This window comes from Nycticebus coucang, chromosome 2 (genome assembly GCF_027406575.1).
Source record: "Nycticebus coucang isolate mNycCou1 chromosome 2, mNycCou1.pri, whole genome shotgun sequence".
NCBI lineage: Eukaryota > Metazoa > Chordata > Mammalia > Primates > Lorisidae > Nycticebus > Nycticebus coucang.
Genome location: NC_069781.1, coordinates 182,294,031 through 182,316,247, shown reverse-complemented (window position 1 = coordinate 182,316,247; position 22,217 = coordinate 182,294,031). Strand labels below are relative to the sequence as shown.

The following is a 22,217-nucleotide window of genomic DNA, read 5'->3' as shown; positions in this document are numbered from 1 at the left end:
AGCATCGATGCTCCCTGCTTCCACACCGGCAGGCTGGAACTTTTATTTCAGGCAAACATACACAGAGCCCCTGCTGAGTTCCAGGCACTGTTGGAAGCATGGCCGCAGGTGATCCACCATTGAATCCTCCCTGGGTGGAGACATGGATCCCAGGAGTGCTCTTTCTTCTCTTTGTAAATGAAGACTGAGGCAGAGAGACCTCCCTCACAGGGCTGGTGAGCTGCAGACCTGGGCTTCAGCCCTCCAGCACAGGCATGTCCCTGCCACACAACTGCCATGCAGGGAGAGAGGGCTGTGCCAGCAAGCCAGGCTGATTCACAAAGGGGAGGAGCAGCCGTCTCTGCTTCTCGGAAAAGCTGGCAATCAAGCTGGGCCTTGAAACCCAGAAGACAGACTTTGTACTCAAAGGTCTCTCTTTCTCCTTGAGACTCTGAGTTGCCAGATTTAGCAAATAAAAGCAAAGATGCCCACAGACTACATAGGACTTCACTTATACTAAAAGAAATACTCACTGTTTATGTGAGATTGAATCTTGAGCGGAAAACCTACATTTAATCTGTCCAATGTGAATTTTGGGGGAAAGGCAAGATTCAAACACTTCTTTAATTACTAGCTTCTAAAACAATCTTACATTTATTATTATTATTATTATTATTTTTATTTGTAGAGACAGAGTCTCACTGTACCGCCCTCGGGTAGAGTGCCGTAGCATCACACGGCTCACAGCAACCTCTAACTCTTGGGCCTATGCGATTCTCTTGCCTCAGCCTCCCGAGCATCTGGGACTACAAGCGCCTGCCACAACGCCCAGCTATTTTTTTGTTGCAGTTTGGCCGGGGCTGGGTTTGAACCCGCCACCCTCGGCATATGGGGCTGGCGCCCTACTCACTGAGCCACAGGCGCCGCCCATATTTATTATTATTATGCAACTTCAACTGACTATGTCTTATTAGAGTTCCCCATAAAAGGAGAAAGAGTTCACCTGTCTCTGTGTGGTATGTCTGCAGATATGGGAGGCACTGACAGATTGCTCACAGCCCGAAATACAGAAGGAATTACGTGGATGGTTAGAAAGCGCGGCAAGAGACCATGGCCTCAACTTCATTTTGTCTAGTAGTTACAATGTATCTCAAAAAAAAAAAGGAAGGAAGGAAGGGAGAGAAAAGGCTTTCCTGCTTTATCTGGCAGTGTCAACTGGCCTTGTGCTCTGAATTTAAAGACGGTAAGAAGTTTACTTTGAAGAAATTGGCTGGTTCCCATGTGCAAGGGAACAATTTAAACATGACCCAAATCGTTCCAGGTTAACTGTGTGGGGCAGGGGCCACACACTGGGCACAGCCGATTTTAAGTTAGCATTTGTTTCATCTGAGGCTTCAAGGCACCCAACCCTCCCTTCAGCCCTCCAACTTCCAATACAGACAGTCGTTTGCAGGTTTCCCTTCTTTTGCCTTGAAGTCACAGGTCTTCATGTTCCCCTCTCTTTCGGTTGCCTTGCACTGTGTCTATGGACGCCCCGCCCTGTTAGAGCACTTTGTTGAAGCCCCACCCTTTTTTCTGTGGGTCCACAGGCCAGTGGGGTTAGGATTTTTTTTTTTAAATAAACTATATGTAATCCACTTTTTCAGCAGTTTAGGTTCACAGAAAAAATGAGTAGAAGTTGCTGAGATTTCCTTGCGGCCCACTGTCCCCACACATGGCAGTGTCCTCCATTACCAACACCCCCACCAGAGGGGACTTTGGTTACAATCTAGAAACTGATGTGGACACTCTGTCATCACCTAGAGTCCATCGTTTACACTGGGGTTCATTTTGGGTGGGGTAGGATTTTTAAACTGCCATGTTCAAAAACATTGTGTCAGGGGGCACTTCTGGGATGGAAAAAACACAAAGCAAACCCGCCAGGAGACAGGCAGAGTCACCTTCGGAGGTGGAGGGGACGCAGCTCAGCTGAGAGATGAAGCTGGCGTGGAGCTGGGCATCCAGCATGGGCTTGACTGCTCAGGTAAGACGTCCACGCTCTGCTAGGAGGAAATGGGAAGGCAGAAAGACACCACAGGAAGAATGCAGGGGGGTTCAGGGAGACGGAGGGCAGGATAGAGGGCGAGCTGAGAAGGGAGGAAGAGGAGAAGAGGCAGGATGACGTCCCCTGGGCCTGAGTGGTGGCAGCAAGAACCAGGCATCCTACTTTTGCCAAAGGACATTCTCCAGCAACAGGCCAGCTCCAGGTGGTGCTGGCAGGAAGGGAGAGACCACATAACCACACGCAGACAGAGTCGACCGAGGAGCCTGAAGGTGACAGGGAACGTTCTAGCTTCTCGGGAACCAACCTTGATTCTTATTAGAACTGCCCAGGGTTTTTCTCTTTTTAGCACTTCTGGAGCTGTATGTGTTTGTGAGTGTGATACAGGGAAGGGCCAGGCAGGAGAAGGCAGAATGTGGGCCTATGTTCAGCCCAGGCCTGCAAAGCACAGGGCCCGGAAGTGCTGCAGTCCCAGCAGTGCCTGGGGAGCAGCTTGACTCACGTTGGACCTCATCTCTCAACATCTGCCTCCTCTCGTCCATCTACAGGATCGCTGTGCACCATCTCTGCAGGCCCCACCCAGCCCTGCCAGCCTCTCACCCACTCTGGTGGAGGAATCACTTCCCCACACTTCACAGGAGGCTGAAGCTCAGAGAGGTGGTTTGATTTACCCAATGTCACACAGCTTGAAGATCCGCAGCCAAACTCTTCACACAGTCAAACTTCTTTCGCCACATTCTGGCCAGGTTCTAAAGAAGAGGTGAGAATTCATCAGGAAGTGTCTGCCACAAGCTTTAAAATCCTCGGGCAAACTTGCACACGGATGTTTATAAAAGTTTTATTCATAATTGCCTTAGGGGCAACCAGGATGGCCTTCAGGAGATGAGAGGATAAACTGTGGTCCATCCAGACAAGGCAGAAAAGAAGTGAGCGGTCAAGCCATGAAAAGACAGGAAGGAAGCTTACCGTGCATGTTACTAAGTGCAAGAAGCTAGTCTGACAAGGCAACATATTGTATGATTCCAAGTATATGACGTTCTAGAAAAGGCAAAACTATGGAGGAAGTAAAAGGATCAGCGGATGCCGGGTGCCTGGAGGAGGGAGGGAGCACAGAGGGTTTGTAGGGCAGAGAAGTACTCTGTGTGAAACTTCAGTGCCAGTAAGCATTGTCAAAACCTGCCTAAAGTCTAACAGAAAGATGGAACCGGAATGTTGGCTGTGGACTTTGCGTGACACATTGTAGCAGGGAAGTTCACTGATGGTAACACATGAGCCATTCTGCTGGGGGGTGAGGCCAATGGGAGACTGGCACTCGTGGGAACCCTCTGTGCTTTCTGTTCCATTTTGCTGTGAACTAAAACTGCTCTAAACAACAAAGTCTATTAAAAAAAAGAAACCTTCAAGAGGTTCAAATTTAAATATGTGGAGGCAAGTGTTGAGAGATGAGGTCCAGTGAGAGTCAAGCCTCTCCCCAGATGCTTCTGGGACTCCACCCTGGGGACACTGCAGCCTTCTGATTTCAAAATTGTTCTTTTTTAAGCACCAGAGGAGGCAATAAAATCTTTTTTTTTTTTTTTTTTATTTTTGGCCAGGGCTGGGCTTGAACCCGCCACCTCCAGCATATGGGACCGGCGCCCTACCCGTTGAGCCACAGGCGCCACCCGGCAATAAAATCTTTATCTTTCTTTGCTATACCTCTTTTAATAAAAAAAAAATTGTTCCTTCAAATTTGGATTCAACAGGCCATACTCAAGGATCCAGAAGGCCACAGGTGGCCCCAAGGCTGCAGGTTCCCCACCCCTAAACTTATCTTCCTTTTATAACACAGTCCAGTCAATTTCTTTTATTATTTTAAATACCAGGCTTTTCAGAGCACTTCAAATTGAAAACATGATGTGAAGGAGCTGAAGGGAATGTCCTTTCTCACACCACCTGCTCTCTAAAATTCCCACTGTCGGATTGTCCCTGCCATCTCCTTACCATCTGGCCTGTCCACCTGAGGGACTTGGAATATCTGTCTTGAACAGAGGTGGCTAACTGAATCCTACAGACATTTCTGCTGCTGGGAAAGTCTACTTACTAAAACCCTCTCCTCAGATCTATTGTTTCCTGAAAGTGGGAACGGATTTTATAACCTCCAGAGTGATGCTTTACACCCCCTTTAGGAGTCTGGTGAAAAACAGGACCACCCTCATCCTTAATGCTTCTATGCACTGATGCAGCAGGCACCACCTAGGAATGGAGAGTTGGGATGAGGAGCCCCCAAATTTGCAGTTAATCGTGTGGGGATCACCCCAAGATTTGCAGTTATGCACATGGGGGTTACAACACGCCTCTGCTCCTTCAGGTAGGCTCTTTTGAGTCTGTTTCCTTCTCTGTAGAACACCTGTGGTGAGGGCCTCTAAGGGCTGCTGTGGAAATTATATTTAAATATGACTTCTAAGGCGCTAAGCTCAAACACCCAAACCTCATTTTCCGGTCTGTACCTGCAAAGTAGGCATTAAATGCTTTTGTCTGTTTCACAAGTTTGTGGTGAGGATTTTATGAAGAATTGGACATACAACCTGTAATTTTTAAAGGTAGCAACCACTTTTTGCGTACTTATGATGTGCTCTTAAGGGAGTGGTTTCTAGTGGACTGGTCCCCCCCGTTTGTATGTGCGTTGGGGGGGAGATGTCATATTCTTAATAAGTGATCAGCCAAACTGTCCGTCCTCATTTTCTTTCCAGCCAGACTGGAGCCTGGGAGGACTTTTCTGGCCCTTAGATGGAGCGATGTAGAAAAGCAGACGCTGCCTGCCACGTTCCTTCATTCTCGAGGAGGACAGAGGTCAAGGTAAGAATCTCAAGGGTGCTTCTGGAAGGGTGGCCTCCAACCCGCCCAGGAGTCACCCAGGGCCTGGGCTGGCCCAGTCACTCCATCTGCCAGACACTAAAGCAGCGCTGGGCTGAGCGTGCGCACCCGAGTGTCTGCAGAGTCTCGAGGAGGCGCGTTCTGGAGGAGCAACCAGGCCACTTCTGCAGGAGGCGGCTGCCCCTCGGAACTGGAAGACGAGGCGGGGTGTATCTGAATCGGAAATGGGATCTGAGGGGCTAAGAACTTGTTCACTTCAGTAACCCCGCGGCTTGGCAAAACGCCTGTGAGAACTTGGTCACCGAACAGGCTAAAGACCCACGAGAGAAGCCGGCCACCACCAGCTCGGAACCTTGCGACCTCGCCGCCGTACCGCACGCGCATGCGTGCCCCGGCCCCGCCAGGGCTCAGGCTCAGGGTAGTGACGTCACTCTGCGCCAGACTCCGCCCCGGAAGGCATCGCGCAGTGACGGCGTCGCCATGGAGCCAAGGGCGGGTGAGAGGCGCGATTGGGCTGGCGAGGCTGGCTGGGGGCGGGTCCTGGGACCAGCAAGGGGTTCGGGGGGACCTGGGTGGGGTTCAGGGTCGAGTGGGCGGCAGGTTCGGACTCAGATTCCCGGTAAAGACATAGGGAGAATAAAGTTAATAGGAAGAAAAGCCAGGAGGGCCATCTGCTGAGCATGTGGATCCCCTGGGCTCCGAGAGATCGGGGGAAACGGAGGCTCTTGCTGGTGGCAGGGGCAGGAATGGAAGGCAGTTTAACCTATGCGCAAGGGGTGCATAGTCGCTGTCGCCTCAGCAAATGCTGTTGTAGATCGCCATCCGAAGCCCTGATTTGTGCATTAAGGAGCCTCCGGCCTGCAGAAGATCACCCTCTAGTGGGGAAGAAGGAGCCTGGATAATGTATGATTGTGGAATTACCTGGCAAAGATGGGCCCGACACTACTAATGCTCAGGGGTGCACGGTCTGTTAGATCTGGGCACCACAACTGCGAGCGAACGGATCTCCCACCCTCACTACATGCGCAGCGTGTGAACAACAGTAACCAGGTGACAATAGTGCCGTGGAGCAGTAATAGTAAATAGTGACCCTTGGGGATGCCTGCCTGGGCTAGGACTGAGCTGGGGCTGGAGATGGAAGCATCAGTGAGATGCAAGCTGACCTGATAGGCCCCACTGGAGGAGCAACAGACAATTACAGAACAGAATTGAGGCATTATACACGTGAATACGAGTCTCTCTTTATTACTCTAATCATTTCCCATGTGTTTATAACCTTCCATGGGCAAGGTTTTTTTTATTTTTTTTTCTCACATCCCCCTACCCTGCCTCCCCAGTTAGCCCATTGCTTTATAAATGTGATTCTTCAGATCAGGGGCCACAGCCTCTACATTTCTTGCGACCCACTCAGTATCTTGCACAATATTGGGGATAATCTAGGTCCTCTGGGTTGTTAGTGAAAGTGAAACATGTAAAACATTATGATAATTGTACCAATGTACAATTTTATTTGAAAAAAAAAAAGCAGTGAGATACTCTGGGTCCCTAAAGATAGGGCACCTGCCTGAGACTGAGCACTCAGGGAGTGCTTCCTGGGGGAGGTGGCATCTAAGCCAGACCCAAAGGGAAAGGGAGGTAGGCAGGTGTGTTGGGGCCAGGGAACAACAGTGTGTGAGCCACCTTGGGGATCTGAAGTCAAGAGAGACGGGAGATGAGGCTGAGATGGTCAACTGGGCCTTTGCATGCAGGCGCTTGTCCAATACACAGCGTGACAGGAGGGATCAGCAGAGGGTCAGCAGTGTGGAGGGAAGCTCCCAACTCATCTTGAGAACAGACTTCGTGGAGCTGAAACCAGGCCATGGAGAGCCACAGAAACAGGAAGTGGAGCACTTTGTTGTGATGACCAGCATGTGCCAAGCTCCCAGACGGAAAGAACAAGCCAAGTGGTAGAAACTGTGAGGCTCAGTCTATGGTGTCTCCGAGGTGTGGCCCTACCTAGGCTGACAGCAGTGGAATCTCAGCCTTCGTCTTTAGAGATGTATGCTTTCTAAGCTTACCTGCATCTGCACTTTTAATGTCTCAAGTGGTTCAAGAAGCACCAGAAGTGTCCTGAATGGGCTCTGGGAGGCTCTAGGGCCTTGCTGTGAGGGGCCTTGGATGCAGGAGTCAGGGCAGCCCTCATGCCTTAGAACTGCACGTGGAGTTTTACAACATTAGTACACAGTGGGAGGGGAAACATCAATAGCTAAAGGTCGGAATCCAACTGACTGCCCACCATTGTGCAGAATCTCAGGTTCATAATCTGGGTGCATCTATTCATGGTGAATGTGGTTTAGGTTCTCTGACAAAAACTGAGCTTGTCCCTTCCAGCTTCAGGGTTGCCCATCCCCTAAGCATCTCCCTTATCCCTGTGGAGACTTTCAGATGTCCTGGATTAAACAGTGCCCCCTTCCTTTTTACTGAAGTTACTTCTGGACGCTGACTCTGTCACCAGTACTGAGTATTCTACTGAGTGAGATTTCCACACATGAAATCCTTGGTTAATTCACAGTACTGGCCACATACCGTGTTGTTAGAAAAGTACATCACATGGTAGACAGAGCGATTTGAAATAAGCTTCTATACAAGTGCAGGAATATTCCCAGACCAACAAAACCAAAAATTCAGTAAATATTTTAAAATGCATCCCTATGAATGTGCTGGTTTTATGTTTCTCCTACTTAGTGGGAAACTAGTTTTTATGTTTCTCCAAGAAGAACGCATAGCTAATACAGGCTTTGTCTGTGCTGCCCCCATCAAATAAGCAAAGTGTATTTGTTGCCTAATGATGCATTTGGAAACTTGGATAGAGAATTAAAGATTTCACCTACTAGGGCAGTGTCTGTGGCTCATAGGAGTAGGGCGCCGGCCCCATATGCCGGAGGTGGCAGGTTCAAGCCCAGCCCCAAACAAAAACTGCAAAAAAAAAAAAAAAAAGATTCCACCTACTAAAGGGAATTGTAGTTGGGAATCCAAAAATCCAAAAGGCTGGCTTACAGGTCACTTAGTTTTAAGACAAGCTTATTTGACTTACAGCAAGATTAAACTAATCCTAGATCATAGTTAGATTAAGGCTGAGTAGACAGATTATAGTTTCACCGCTGCTCAACAGAACTGGTGTGTCCAGGTGAGGGCTCTAGAAATGCTTGGTTATTAGTGTGGTTTGCATTTCATTCTGCTACTGTAAGGCTAGTAGAACTGGAGTAAATACTTGGGTTATTTAATTTACTGTTTTGGGACTTGAATAGTTTCTCATGGGGTAAAAGAGCATTAACCCTGATTTTGTGGTGTAGAGATGAGCACCGCATTGCTGTGGTCTGGCCTGGTGGCAGACACTGGCATAGGGCGTGGTCAGAGACCGCATGCACTGTGGAATTCCTTCTTATTAATATGTCACAACTCTTTGTCTCGATAGGTATCTCTAAACAGGACATTCGTGTGCAAATTTGGGACTACATGGAATCTCAAAATTTAGCTGACTTTCCCCGACCTGTCCATCACAGGATTCCCAACTTTAAGGTACTAAGGCAGCCCTGGAGTACTTCAAAGGAAAACAGGATATTCCTAAATGAACAACTTCAGTTCATACGGTTCCCTCCTGCTTCATAGTGGATTACAATGCTGTGAACAGTGAGCAGTGGTGTGTGCTTCAAACCTGGCCAGGGCACCCTTAGCCATTAGAGACATCCCTCGCTGAGTTACTCACCCTTCGTTCCAACCTCCTACTTCTTGGTGCTGGGCAAGAAGCTCATGTCCTCCCAGGAAAGTAGTGCTCAGGCCACTGTTTTCTGTTTGATACAAAGTCAAGTATTTATCCTTGCTGGAAGCAGGCCTTTCACCATATTGGCCTCCCTGTAGTCCAATGTGGAGTGATCATGCTCTGAGAGGGAAGCCCCACTGTGGCGTCTCCAGAAGGGGATGAGCACCTGCCGGTCTCTGCCCACTCTGGGCCTCAGTTGCCCAGCTGCTCAAAGGCAAGATGAGCAAGGATGCCTGTTTATAAGACTGTTGACAGAGAAAGACTTGCCTGAAGCAGACAGTGTCACAGTTTATAATCTTCAGCTTGCAGGTTTTCTGAGAGAAGGAGAAGAAGAAAGCCCTTTTCCAAATGCGCCTTTGGCCACTTGTTACCCATCCTCGGGCTTGACTGGGCTTTCCCTGCACTGCAACCCCCAGCCCTTCTCTGCTTCTCCACTGAGCCAGTCTCGAGGTCGTCCTGGTCCCTTTGAAAAGCTCTCCTTTAAGGAGAGGAGCATGAAATACAGGGAGAAAGATGAGGAACGTGCAGAATCATGGAGGGCGGGCAGGGTTCCCAGGCTGTGCTTTTTCTTGATTTCAGTGCTCTGCTCACTTTGTGGAAATTCATCAAATTCTGTATTTAACACTTTGTTCTTTTTGGAATATAGGTTTTGTTTCAGCAAACACTAAACTGGGGCTAGGCCACGTTTTTCAATTCCCTGTCTACCCTGACAATGTTCTCAGGTATTTCTGCGGGTGACTCTCAGTTCCCATCTTAGAATTTGTGTCCCCTTCCTGTCGGGGTGAGATTCTGAGCCAAGCTGCTTGACGGCAGTCAGCCTGAGAGCCCCTTGTCCCCTCTATAACCCGTGATTGCATTTGAAACAGGGTGCCCCTCGTGCTGCCGAGCACCTCCTGCGCTTGCAGGCCTTCCAAATGGCCAGAACTATTAAAGTAAATCCTGATGCTCCCCAGAAAAACGCCCGCTTCTTCGTCCTTGAAGTAAGTGCACCTCTGTCCGTTTACCTAACTAGGGGTCTTATCTGGCTTGCCAAAACCTCAAAGACCTAGAAGTTTTTGCCAGAGCGCAGGAAGTTAAAGTGGACCCTGATAAGCCGCTGGAAGGTGTTCGATTGCTGGCCCTGCAGGTAATTATGCTTCCCTGAGCCCAGACCTGGCCACCAAGGGGAAACTTCTCCAGGTGGCTGGTCAAAGTATGCCACCCTTTATTCAAAAAGTCAGTGCTTCTGACCCCCTCCCACACAGGATGTGCCCTTGCAGTTTTTTTCTGAGAACAGTGCAGAGCCTTTCAGTTGTTTGGCATTCAGTCAGTTAGAGGTCCTGAATGTTCTGTGTTTACGGACGGAGAGGATGTTCAGGCACCAGCATGGGGAGAGGAACCCAGGCAGAACCCGTGGTGTTCTGGGGTGGAGGAGTGGGAGCTAAAACAGGATGTCCCGCATTGCCAGTTGATGCAGGTGTGCTAAAGAGTGTGGCTGTCCTCTGGCACTTGCAGGCTTCTCAAGGGTTTGGGGAAACCTCAGTGGGTTTAAGAATCCCTGGGAAGCAGGTAAAAAAGCCTTGTTTCTCTGCCCAGAATGAGCTGCATTATGGATTTTTACCTGTACTGATTCTGAATAGAAGGTAAAGTAGAATCAGCAAGAATCACCCACCCTTCATAGTGGGGGATGAGGGGATGCAAAGTAGTTTTAAGTAAATTTGACCCACATACATTTTCAATCAAGTTTGCAAACAAATAATTTCCTGGGCACATACCAAGGAAATGCAGATGGTAGCAACTTGTTTCCCTTCCCGAAATGGTAAAAACGTATACAAGGAAGTCCTGGGTAAAAACTGAATCATGTAACTTATTGATTGTCTTTTGTCTAATAGAGTAAAAAAACGTTGTTGGTTCCAACGCCACGACTGAGAACGGGGCTGTTTAATAAGATCACACCACCCCCTGGGGCGAGTAAAGACACCTTGAGAAAATGTGCCACCTCCCAGGCAAGTGTCATTCACCGAGGAAAGACCTGTTCTCTGCTGAGAATTCTGATGCCTTTGAATAGTGTAAAATAACATCATGGAGTTAATTCTGCACAGCCAGATGAACAGAGAGATATTATTAAAGTGTTTGGCAACTTTGTTCTTAAGAGAGCTGGTAGAAAAGCTGTGAGCCCAGAGTCTGTTCCTGAGTGCAAACCACAGGCCCCCTGTGGTCAGTGGGTACCCGCCCCACGGCCACCACAAGATTAAGAACACAGGCTTTGGGCAGTGCCTATAGCTCAAGGGAGTAGGGTGCTGGCCCCATATGCCTGAGGTGGTGGGTTCAAACTCAGCCCCTGCCAAAAACTGCAAAATAAAAAAGAACACAGGCTTTCCCGTGGGCAGGCACGGACCAACAACTGTGCTGTGACTACTGGGAGACCTCAGGTAACCTTGTGCACTGACCTGTGTGGGCTCGTCCTATCCCTGTGCTGGCAGAAGGCCCAGTAGCACATGGGATAATTGGCTGCTGTGGATATGGGACAAAGCGACTTTTTCCCTGGATTTACTTGTAGTTTACAAGAATCACAGAGCCATGAACCTGCTCGGCCTGCCTGCTCTTAAACCCAGGCCTCCAGTAGGTAGGATAAATGGATATTCTTTTGGTGCATTTTAGTTAAATAAGTAATTTTTTAGAAGTGATGTGTTGACATGAAGAGAAAGGCCTCCAGTGTTTTTTGTTTTTTGTTTTTTTTTAGAGACAGAGTCACTTTATCACCCTCGGTAGAGTGCCATGGCATCACAGCTCACAGCAACCTCCAACTTCTGGGTTTAGGCGATTCTCTTGCCTCAGCCTCCCAAGTAGCTGGAACTACAGGCACCCGCCACAACTCCCGGCTATTTTGTTGTTGTTGTTGTTGTTGTTGTTGTTGTTGCAGTTTGGCTGGGGCTGGGTTTGAACTCACCACCCTCGGTTGTGGGGCCGGCGTCCTACTCACTGAGCCACAGGCGCCACCCTGGACTCCAGTGTTTTATATTAAATAAATCTGTGACAACATTTACTGACCACATCGTATGCACAACTGAATGCACAACTTCCATCACTTCACTTAGTCCCCACACCATTCTAGTGAGGCAGAGGTGATGTCCCTGCCTTGCAGGTGATGAAACTGAGGCTCAGAGAGCTTTGACCTGCCCAGGCCCCTGCAACTAAGGGGCTGAACCCAGGTCCCTGCAGCTCCCCCGCCTGGGTTTTAACTGCTCTGCTCTCTGTCTGCCTTATGGGGGAAAACAATGTGCTAAATATTATGAACTGATCGGCCTGGGAATTTGTGCTCTCAGTTCCCCTGGCCACCTTCCCAGCAAGGAAATCCTGGGACATAGACCCTAAAGTGGTTTCTGGAGCTCTGGTTCTCTCGAAACCCCAGGTCCGCCATGCTGTGTATGCCTGTGTTGATTCAGACCCTGAACGCTCTGCTCGTGAAATGGGAAGCAAGGAAGCAGTTGCAGGTAGCACCATTGAGCCGTCTCTCTGTCCGTAGGGTGTGAGGAACCACAGCGTTCCCGTGGGCTTGGACTCCACGGCCCTCGTGGAGCTGGTGGTGGTGGGATCCGTTGCTGTTTCTGAGAAAGGTAAGATCAGAATAGGAACTCTGAGCCAGGGCAACCACTCCTAAAGGGACGTCCCTCCTGCTGGGCAGGCTGTTGTCTGCCTTTTGAACCTTGGTGGTCATTTCTGCTTCCCAGACATGTGCCTCATTTCCAAAGCCCCTGCAGGAGATGCCCCAAACCCACAGGGTCCTCATTCTTGATGTTGTCTCTCAGGCTGGAGAATCGGGAAGGGAGAAGGTTATGCTGATCTCGAATATGCCATGATGGTGTCCATGGGAGCTGTCCGCAAGGAGACACCAGTGGTCACCATTGTCCACGACTGCCAGGTGCTTCCTGTGAATGGGCTGAGCACTGCCAGGCTCCTCTGAGAGCATGAGGGGAGAGACTCGTCTGTCTGGGCACCGTGCAGTACCCTGAGTCATGTTGACAGGCGAGGGCTGGGCTTGCTAGTGGCACGGCAGCCAAGTCTCAGCCCCAGAGTGGACTTGGGGGTGCTTCTGTAACTGGCCCTGTGCTTGGCCGAGCAGAGTAGCCGCTTTACCCCCTTCTGTTGGACCAGGTCATGGACATTCCTGATGAGCTCCTGGAGAGTCATGACCTCACGGTGGACTACATCCTCACTCCAACCAGGGTCATCACCACTGGCTGTGAGCGCCCAAAGCCAACAGGGATCACCTGGTCCAAGGTGAGTGTGGCCTGGAGCCAACCTCCTCTTCCAGGGGGTCCTGCGGGCAGCTGCTCGTCCTGGGATGGCTGCAGCTTGGAATCACTGGGGAGCCTTTGAGCAGCTCTGCTCCTGAATCATGGCCTCCAGGCAGTCCCAGCAGTTGCGTCACAGACCTCTGGGGGTTCTGATGAGCAGCTGGGCTCCAGATCTACCTCCGCGGGTGGCAAGAATGACCCCATGGTGAGGGGGGCTAATGCCTCAAAACTGACAGTTTGTCAGGTTTTTGTTGTTGTTGTTGTAGGTTTGTTTTGAGACAGAGTCTCACTGTGTCACCCTCGGTAGAGTACCGTGGCGTCACAGCTCACAGCAACCTCAAACTCTGGGGCCTACGTGTTTCTCTTGCCTCAGCCTCCCAAGTAGCTGGGACTACAGTGCCTGCCACAATGCCTGGCTATTTTTTGTTGCAGTTATCATTGTTGTTTAGCAGGCAGGGACGGATTCAAACCTGCCAGCCTTGGTGTATGTGGCTGGCACCATAACCACTGTGCGGTGGGTGCTGAGCCCAGTGTGTCAGTTTTTTTTGTTTTTTTGTTTTTTTTAGAGACAGAGTCTCACTTTATGGCCCTCGGTAGAGTGCCGTGGCGTCTCAGCTCACAACAACCTCCAACTCCTGGGCTTAGGAGATTCTCTTGCCTCAGCCTCCCGAGTAGCTGGGACTATAGGCGCCCTCCACAACGCCTGGCTATTTTTTTGTTGCAATTTGGCCGGGGCCGGGTTTGAACCTGCCACCCTTAGTATATGGGGCCTGTGCCCTACTCACTGAGCCACAGGCACTGCCCCAATGTGTCAGTTTTAAGAGTTGTTTTCTCCCCACCCTCTGTGCGTGCAGGGCCTCGGGGCCTCACTGCCCACTGAGACCCTCCAGGAAGAGGGCCTTGTCCATGAGGCCTCTGCAAGAGTCTGAAACTTTAAAGGCCCATTTCTCATTTGGGGCCTGTTGTTTTTGGTTCTGCCTCCCACTTCTCATCCCTTCCCATGGATCATGTGATGCCAGTGAGTTCCCAGGCCCTGGTGTTTTGTTCTGGCCTTGCTATCTATGCAGCCAAAGTGAATGTTTTATGCATATTTCCTGGGAAAGAAAAAAATCTCTAAATTCCAATAAAGATTTGGGGTGAGGAAAGAGGATAGTTCAGTGCTGGGTTATGATATTGTTTCCAATTGATTTTTTGGCAAGTACTGATGTATTTCCATGATATTTCAGTGATAGACTTATTACCATTTAGGTATCAGAATCCCAAACTTGCCTCTCACCCAGCGGACTGGAACATCTGGAATATTATCTCTTTCACACCAGGTCTCCCAGGTGGAGACCGCGGGATCAGCACAGGGTGTCACGGGCTTTGCTCATCGTTACCACACAGCAGTTGTTTGGCATCTGATTCTCCGGCCTTCGTCCCACCTTTTGCAAAAGTGAAAGTCCTGCCCAAGCACCTAGCCCGGCAGTAGAAACTAGCTGGCTAGTCACAGCTGTATCACACAGCATGTCCCCTGGGCAACCTTCAGAGTCCAGATGGCCTTTCCTCAGCATGAACCTCATGGCTTTGAGACTGCCCAGGGGGCCGTGCCTGTGCTGCTGGGCTTGGAAGGTGTGGTTTAACACCCAGTGGCTCTGCTGTGACCCCAGCACGCTCACCAGGCCCCAGTTTGTCTGTAATGTGGACAGGCCAGGCCTGGCCTCCTGGGATGGTGCAGGCAGAGTGTATGAAATGCTTAGCACACACCTTCCTTATCACAAAGCTGAGCGAGGGCTGTCAGCAAGGGGGAGATCTGCCTGGATACTGGGCACTGCTCTTCTTTCCCTATGCTGCTGCCAGAATCATCACGACAGCCCCTCCGGGTTCTCACTGAGCCAAGATGTGGTCTTGCACACATCGTCTGGCAGGTCCTTGGCTGCCTGTCAGTGGAGGAGGACAGAGACACACAGACCTGGCCCTCGGGCCCTTAGACCCTGCCTACCATGGTGCTACCCAGAAGCCTCCAGGCAGCTGATACCTCCTCAGTCTCCCCTCAGCAAGGGGAGGCTGGGCAGGCTGGGGTAGGGCCACCCGTACCCTTGTTGAAAACTTCCTGGCAGGAAGAGAGGTCCCACCTTCCCTTCCCCCTTCTGGAAGGTATATCACCTCCTTTGTCCTTGTGGTCCTGTCCATGTTAGGACATCTGCCTCACCTAGTGACCCACAGAACTCAAGTAATGTGGCCACATCCAAGCCATAGGATGCACAGTGCTGCCCCTCCTCCCTCAGTCACCCCATCCGAGAAACAGAACTCTCTGAACCCCCAGTGCATGCCAGAGACCTAGGCTCTGAAGCTGGACATGACCCTGAACTCCTGGGCAGTTTTTCCAGTTCAGGTGATCTGAACCCCTAGGGACAGGCGTCCTCTCTGCCAATGGCCACATGTGGGTCAACAGCCACTTGCCTGGAAGCCTCAGCTCTGAGTGGACTGAGGTGGCTAGTGTCAGGAGCCACAGCCACAGTCCAGTGTCCTTCCTGGGCAGGGTGCTGTCCCATAAGTCACTGACAATAGAGAAACAGAACTCCCTGTCAAGACCTGTGGCTGCCTGCTAGACCCACGTGAGCGCCTAGAAAACAGTGGCAGGGTGTACTCTCTGCAGGGGAGGCCAGGTCTGTCACCAAGGGCACAGGTGAGCTGGCCCTGGGCAGCAGATACCTGCTTCACTGTTTTACTTTTTTCTGGAGAGCTGGAATGAGACAGATGGAGGGGAAAGGTGTGTTTTAAGAATACTTTGGAGAGGCCAGCTTATGTGTTGGTGTCCAGACGTGTGGCCCTGGGCTCCCAAGAGCCTGTGCTCCTCACCAAGAAGCCACAGCTGAGGGACCACGTAGAGGGATTCATCACCACACACACATCTTTTCACCCCCCTGCTGTGCTGCCCGTGAGAGTAGGGTGAACACATCTTTGCTGACTACCAAAGAGGCCATGTGGACTCCAGAAGCCAGAATGTGCACGCCCGTCTCTGGGCAGCTTGTGACTCCTTAATTAAGGAAATTGGACCTATAACACAACTCCAGTGCTAGCAGCCCTCAGAGCCTCTTCTGGCAGGAGGCTTTGCCTGGGAGTCTCTGCTTCGCTTTTCTACCTCTTGGGCCCTTGGGAAAATAGCGGCCCCTTCCTGTAGCTGCCGTGGCTGTGGGCAGATGGCCAGAGATCTCTGCTGAGTCCACGTTTCTCTTAAGTTGGACCAGTGGTCTAAGAGCCAAAGATTGGTGACATCTTCTGTTTAAGACTATGGGAGTCCCACGTCCCTAAGGGCCAAGTTGGACCATTAGGTGGTATCCAGTCTATCTGTGCAGCGTGGCAGATAGTCACGAGGTCTGGAGAGAGTGTGGGTGGCAGGTGCCCTGCCATAGCTCTGTCCCTTCCAGAGGTCCTCAAACTTTTTAAACAGGGTGCCAGTTCACTATCCCTCAGACCATTGGAGGGCCAGACTATAGTTTAAAAAAAAACTATGAACAAATTCCTATCCACACTGTACTTATCTTATTTTGAAGTAAAAAAACAAAACGGGAACAAATACAATCACACTGCCTCACGTGGCCTGCGGGCCGTAGTTTGAGGACCCCTGCTTTGGACCTCCCGAGGGTAGCTGGAACTGCTTTACCTTTCAGATCAACTGTGAGATGATGGAGAAAATCCCTGTACTGAGGAGGCTGCGTGAACGAGAGAAGCGGGCTGGGAAGGACGTCACCCTTCAGGATGAGCTCTGGAACCTTGTGGAACCCGGCAGCCACCAGAGAGCTCTTCCAAGAAGACCACCAGACGGGCCTGGGCCAGAAGCAGGTGCTGTGGGAGCAGCCCGTGGCTCCCTGCAGGGGGACGGTGCCCCACTCACAGCTGATGTCTATGTCGGGAACCTGCCCCGGGATGCCCGAGTGAGTGATCTGAAGAGGGAGCTCCGAGAACTCGGGGTAGCCCCACTGTGGCTCACCTGGCAGGGAACACAGCGCAGGGCCTTCCTCCACTACCAGGACCCAGCCACGGCCCAGCAAGCCCTGTCCTGCCTGCAGGCCCTGCACCTGGGCACTGACACTTTGAGGGTGGCGCTGGCCAGGCAGCAAAGGGACAAGTGACGTGCAGGACAGCCACGGGTAGAGAGCTGTGCTGTGCAGATACCCTCACCACCACCGCCAGGTGACGTGTAGCAACCTGTCAGTCTGGTCCCCATGGAGCAAGAGGCCAAGCTGCTCCTTCCCAGGAAGTCACAGCACAGTGAAGGCCACGCTGTCCCGGGAGGAGGAGGCTGACTGTGGTCTATAACACCTGGGAGGCCACAAATCCCTACTCGGTCAGGTTCTGGCTCCTTTGGGTCCTTGAGCCTGTCTGTGTTTCTCTGGAGGGCAGAGCAGTCTGAGGACCGAGGGGCTGAGTGCAGAGAGCAAGTGACAGTAGACGGTGATGGGGGTTCGGGTCTGAGGGGGGTTAAGAGGAGAAGGCGGAGGAAGAATCCCGCCCCAGAGAGCCCTGGCAGTTACCACAGGCAGGGCCCAGAAAAGCGCCTTGTGCTCGGGGCCTGCTGGCATAGCCGAAGGGAACGTGCATTCCAGACTGCACAAGCCCAGCCCAGTTGTGCACACAGAGCGCTTGGCACAGCCTGGCCTTCTCATTAAGAACCGCCGGGATGAGGGCCTATGGTGGACACAACCCTCCCTGCTGCGTGGCATCCCCAGCACCCTGGCCTCCGTGGACAGCGTCATCCTTTGGGTCGAGGCTGCTTGTCCCGGGGATGGGACGAGCTCTGGGGACCAGCTTTGTCCCAGATGGCCTTGTGTGCAGATATGCACATGCTCACGTGCCGGTCGCTGTCTGTTTTTTGGGTCTTTCCCTCCAAATGCTCTGTTTCTAAAAAGCCAGCTGGATTTGGGCTAAACTACCCTTTCCAACAGAAGTGCTTTTGCAGTTGATCCTGGGCAGAAAGTCAAAATAAGCCTTAAGTGGAGATTTTACTTTTCTCTAATGTATATGCGTTGGAAAGTCTTACATTTTAGCCAGAGGGTTTTACCGAGTATATTTTAAGCATGTCATTATGCCTCAAGAGGGCAGGCCTCGGATGACTTTATAGAAAATATTCTCAGGACACTCAGCCTTCTCTTTGAAAGGGCGTTTTCTCTCTGCTGTATAATGAAAATACTGTGGAGACTTCGGAAAGAAAATCTGGTCTCAGACAGATGTGCTTACTTAATAGATTTCTGTTCCAAGTTGCCGTGAACAAAACGAGGGGACAGAAACCTGGCCCCTGCCCCTGGGCCCTCCACTTGGCCTGACCCGTCGCCTCTACAGCAGGGCTGGTGTCATTTGTCACTTGGGGCTCAGCTCAAGGTCGGAGGCCAACTCCGGCTCTGGCGCGGGCCGGTTGCCCTTCCCTCCTCACCGGGTTTTCTCTATTTTTTCCATCTTGCGTTTGTATCATTCTTCCATTTGCTTTGTATTTACTTTTTGATTGTTAACTTGCCACCATCAGGCCAGCAGCCCCAGGAGAGCAGCTGGGCAGCCCCTGGCAGACAGTGGGCAGTGCCCTGACAACGGGGCTTTCTGTGCAAGGGTCTGTTGGAGCTAAGAGACGGAGAAGCTGGATCCCGGTCCCGCCATTAGAACTCCTGCGTCCCGCCATGCCTGACGTGAGCTCAGCCCTCAGACTGTGGAGTTACACCAGTCAGTAAATGACTTAGGTTTTCTGTCTCCTATAGCCAGAATAATCCAGATATATTGACATACAGATAATCTGAAATAGTTGATCATTTTTATATTTGTAGAAAATAAAAACTAAAATTCAAGTGTCTGAACAATAAACACCCCAAATGTATCAGCCGGCCTGCCTTCTACTGCCCCATCCTGGCTCAGGGAGGCTTGTGAGGGAGGCTTCTCAAGACTGCCGTGGAGAGTATGAGTGGGCAGGCCAGTGCACTGTGACCCAGCGTTCAGGTCTCGTTAGCACTGGGATCATGTCACCCCACGAGGCCAGGCTGCGATGGACACTGAGTGTCAACGAGCTCATCCTGGTGTCTTCCTGGATGGCCGGGTGATGTTGCCAGCGGGTGGGGAAGAGCCGTGTGCAGGGTGCAGCTGTGCGCTGCCTGGAAAGCTCACCTGGAACTCAACACTAATGAGCACTGGACTCCAGGGCCCCGAGCCCCAGGCGCCTCTGTGCTCTGCTCCCAGGCATGTGCTATGGGCAAGGCACATGCCTGTCCAGGTTTTGGCTTCCTCCTCTTTAGAACAGAAGGGTCAGATCCATTGGCTTCTGAAGTCCTTGCCAGTTTGAATAGTCCGTTTCTTGTGAGGCAGACTGGTCACCATCACTTAGACTTTTTTGTTTTTTGTTTTTTTTTTTGTAAAAGTAAACTTGTTCTAGAGAATTTCAAAATAAGAAGTATAAAGAAGGGTACCACTCAGGCAGCCTTGACATTGCCCCGTCCTTATTCCCGCCTTTCTTCTGCAGTTTTAAAACGGCTGGGCTGACAGTGTGTGCGTCGGGACCCCACAGCTCGGCTCTGGCACCCTCTGCCAGGCACACTGCAGCGAGTGCGGTCAGCACCTGCTTCCTCTCCCGGAATTGCCATTTGCTCGTCTGTAAATGAGCCTCATAGTGGTCTCCTCCCGGAGGTCTGTGAAGGTGGGGCTGGCCACCACAGACGCCACCGCTGGCCTCTCAGATGGAAGGACAGCTCTCCGGGGGGCAACCCCAGAGTTCCCTTCTAACATCCTTGTGACTGGAATGAATCCTGGGGCATAGTGATAGCTCTGGAGCCAATTCCCAGGTGACAATGTAGTCATGGTTGCTGAGACCTGATGAAAATGGGCAGGAACGCCAGTGGCACTGAGTGAGCTTGGGGACAGGTGTATGAAGGGAGCTCCCTTCAGGCCCAGCACCTGGAAACCAGGAAGGAGCAGCTGCTTCTGCTCAGAAAGGAGGCCAGGTGCTGTCTGGCCTCAGCTGTCTGGCACAGGGACCTGAGTACTCCACCCCACACGGGCTGTCACCTGGGACGGGAGCTTCGCCAGCTCCGGTCAGTCTGGGCCTTACCTGCACTTGAGGAAACAGCCTCTGTGGAAATGTTAGTACAGGGACCATAAAGGGATTAGAGGGCCCTGAGTCTACGAAAAAGGGAATGGGCTGGTCAGAAAGGAATTCTTAGAAATTGAAAACATCCTACAATGAAGGACTCTTCCTCGTGGGCCGAAGGCACGGCAGACACAGACGCAACTAATGGGAAGATGAAGCCTGGGGTTCCTTCTGAGACCAGTGCAGAAGAGCACAGAGAAGAAAGGAGGGCACAGGGAGGGAAAAATAACTACATGGCAAATTTGCTTCAGCTAAAGAAGGGTTGGACTGAATAGCGAAGACCCGTGTCTTCCCACGCAGCGCCCGGAGCGTGAGCACGCGCTTCCCAATGCAGCTGCTACAAAACCTGGCGAGTACTTGGGGGGCCCTGACGGGCAGTTCAGGGCTCACATGGATAGAATGGTAAAACTTCCCTGAAAGAGGGGACAGTCTGAGGAGAGAACCGTGCTATGCTCCCAGGGAAGGGTCTGATGTGGGGATATCCATCCCCTGTGCTAAGGTAGCCCCAACCTGACAGGCAAGACCCCCTGAGTGTTTCTCATGGGTGTGAGGAGGGTGGATGGTAAATGCCCAGGAACCCCCATGACAAGGAAGTGGATGTGCCTTCTGGATTCAAAACCTCCTCTGAAGCCTCGGGGCAATGACATGTCTGCAAGTCAGCGGGTCAGGAGGAGGGGAGAGAAGCCCCACAGTGGGGGGGAGTGGAGGGCCCCAGAGGAATTAGGGAGGGGAAGGATTTGCTGCTTCAGAGACTGAGAGCTGCCGCCTGCTGTTTTGAAGGGTGAAAAAAGCAACTCGAATTTCTGGATCACGCTATGCATAAAAATAGATTGCAGCTAGTTAAATATCTAAACATAAAAGGCTCTGGAGATAACAGAGTATTTTATAACGTTGAGATAGATAAGGGTCTCCTAAGCAAGACCCTGGATTTAAGGAGGAATTATTCCTTGGTCCCGCTTCAGGTGTCAGATTTTGAGCAGTGTGGGGTCCAAGTGAGCCCACTAGGACAAGCTCTCTGAAGAATGGTCTCCAAGTAGCAAAATGAACCAGACCCTTTTATATCGTTTTTTGGTATCATCCTTTTTAACGCTGCCAGATGTAACAAAGAGCCTTTTGCCATCAGCCATGTAGGATACGGCCAGCGGGTCCAGCTGCTCCTGCATGTGAGCTGATAAAGCCTAGAAGGGCCTTGGCCTCTCTGTGGGACTTGGGAGCAGGCACCCACCGTAAGTGCTGTTTCTACTAAGAAGGAGGGGAAGTGGAGAGGACGCACAGTTAGTTTTAACATTCTGAAGAGGGCACGTCGGAGTGCAGCCCAGCCCCTGCTGCCAGGTCGCCTTGCTCCAAGCCCCCACTGCTCGGGATCCGCAGGACAGATGGGCTGGCTCGGCTCAGGCAGCTTTTCATGGGCAATGCACCTGCCCCTCCCTTCCCCCCACCATTGTGCACTGGGAGATGGCCTTGGGGCCCCAGGAGTCCATGCTGACACTCCGCAGCAGCTCTCCCTACATGGCTTCTGTTCGAGCAGGGTGAATGAATGGTTTGAATCTCTTTTCTTCACGGGTAAAAGAGAAAAGCCGTGATCAGCCTTGAAATAAGGACGTCCAGAACCACTGGTTCTTCCTCATAGCATCTGACAGATGGATCCAGTCCTGAGATTTCTAGAGAAGACTGTCTGCATGGGATCCCTCCGCCTGCACACAGCCACGTGCAGGTGCAGCGGGGCTCTAAAGGGGCAATATGCAGAGTTCGGAAATAGCAGGAAAAAGAACAGCCTCTCCACCACGGGAGCCACTACAGCTCCACATGTTCCCTGACATTATGGTCATGATGTGTATTAAGTCATATTTGGAGCAACAGCCAAGGTGGGCCTTCTTCACAGAGTGTCGCCTGCCCCTACAGGCACTGTGGGGCCACACGAGGCTCACAGTGGTCTCCTGCCCCTCTCACAGCCACCGCGTGCATCCTGGAGTCTGGCTGCCTGGTGAGGCAGACACACAGGTCACAGGCTCCCGAGGGCCAGGGCCGGACACACAGTCTCAACACTGTACATAAGGACAGATGTTCTCCCTGATTTTGCAAATGAAAAGTCTTAGGCCTCAGAGGAGGAAGTGACTTTTCCCACCTGGCCTTGCTGCCATCCGGCAGAGCTGAGCCCAACAG

General features: G+C 51.4%; 1 protein-coding gene across 5 annotated transcripts; it reads left to right on the top strand.

Annotated features, from left to right (window-relative positions):
- Positions 1-5,217: 5,217 nt before the first annotated feature.
- Positions 5,218-18,917, top strand: MTHFSD (methenyltetrahydrofolate synthetase domain containing). Of its 5 annotated transcripts, none has more exons than XM_053554045.1 (8): positions 5,218-5,369; positions 8,328-8,431; positions 9,539-9,652; positions 10,544-10,657; positions 12,178-12,268; positions 12,461-12,573; positions 12,807-12,932; positions 16,603-18,917. In XM_053554045.1, exons 1-8 carry the CDS (start codon positions 5,354-5,356, stop codon positions 17,062-17,064), a joined length of 1,140 nt encoding a protein of 379 aa, XP_053410020.1. In that variant the 5' UTR covers positions 5,218-5,353; the 3' UTR covers positions 17,065-18,917. The 5 variants fall into 5 exon arrangements, with proteins under 5 accessions (XP_053410020.1, XP_053410019.1, XP_053410023.1 ...); XM_053554044.1 differs by lacking the exon at positions 9,539-9,652 and adding an exon at positions 9,685-9,798 and having other exon boundaries at positions 16,603-18,913; XM_053554046.1 differs by having other exon boundaries at positions 5,338-5,369; positions 8,328-9,394; positions 16,603-18,909.
- The last annotated feature ends 3,300 nt before the right edge of the window (positions 18,918-22,217 follow it).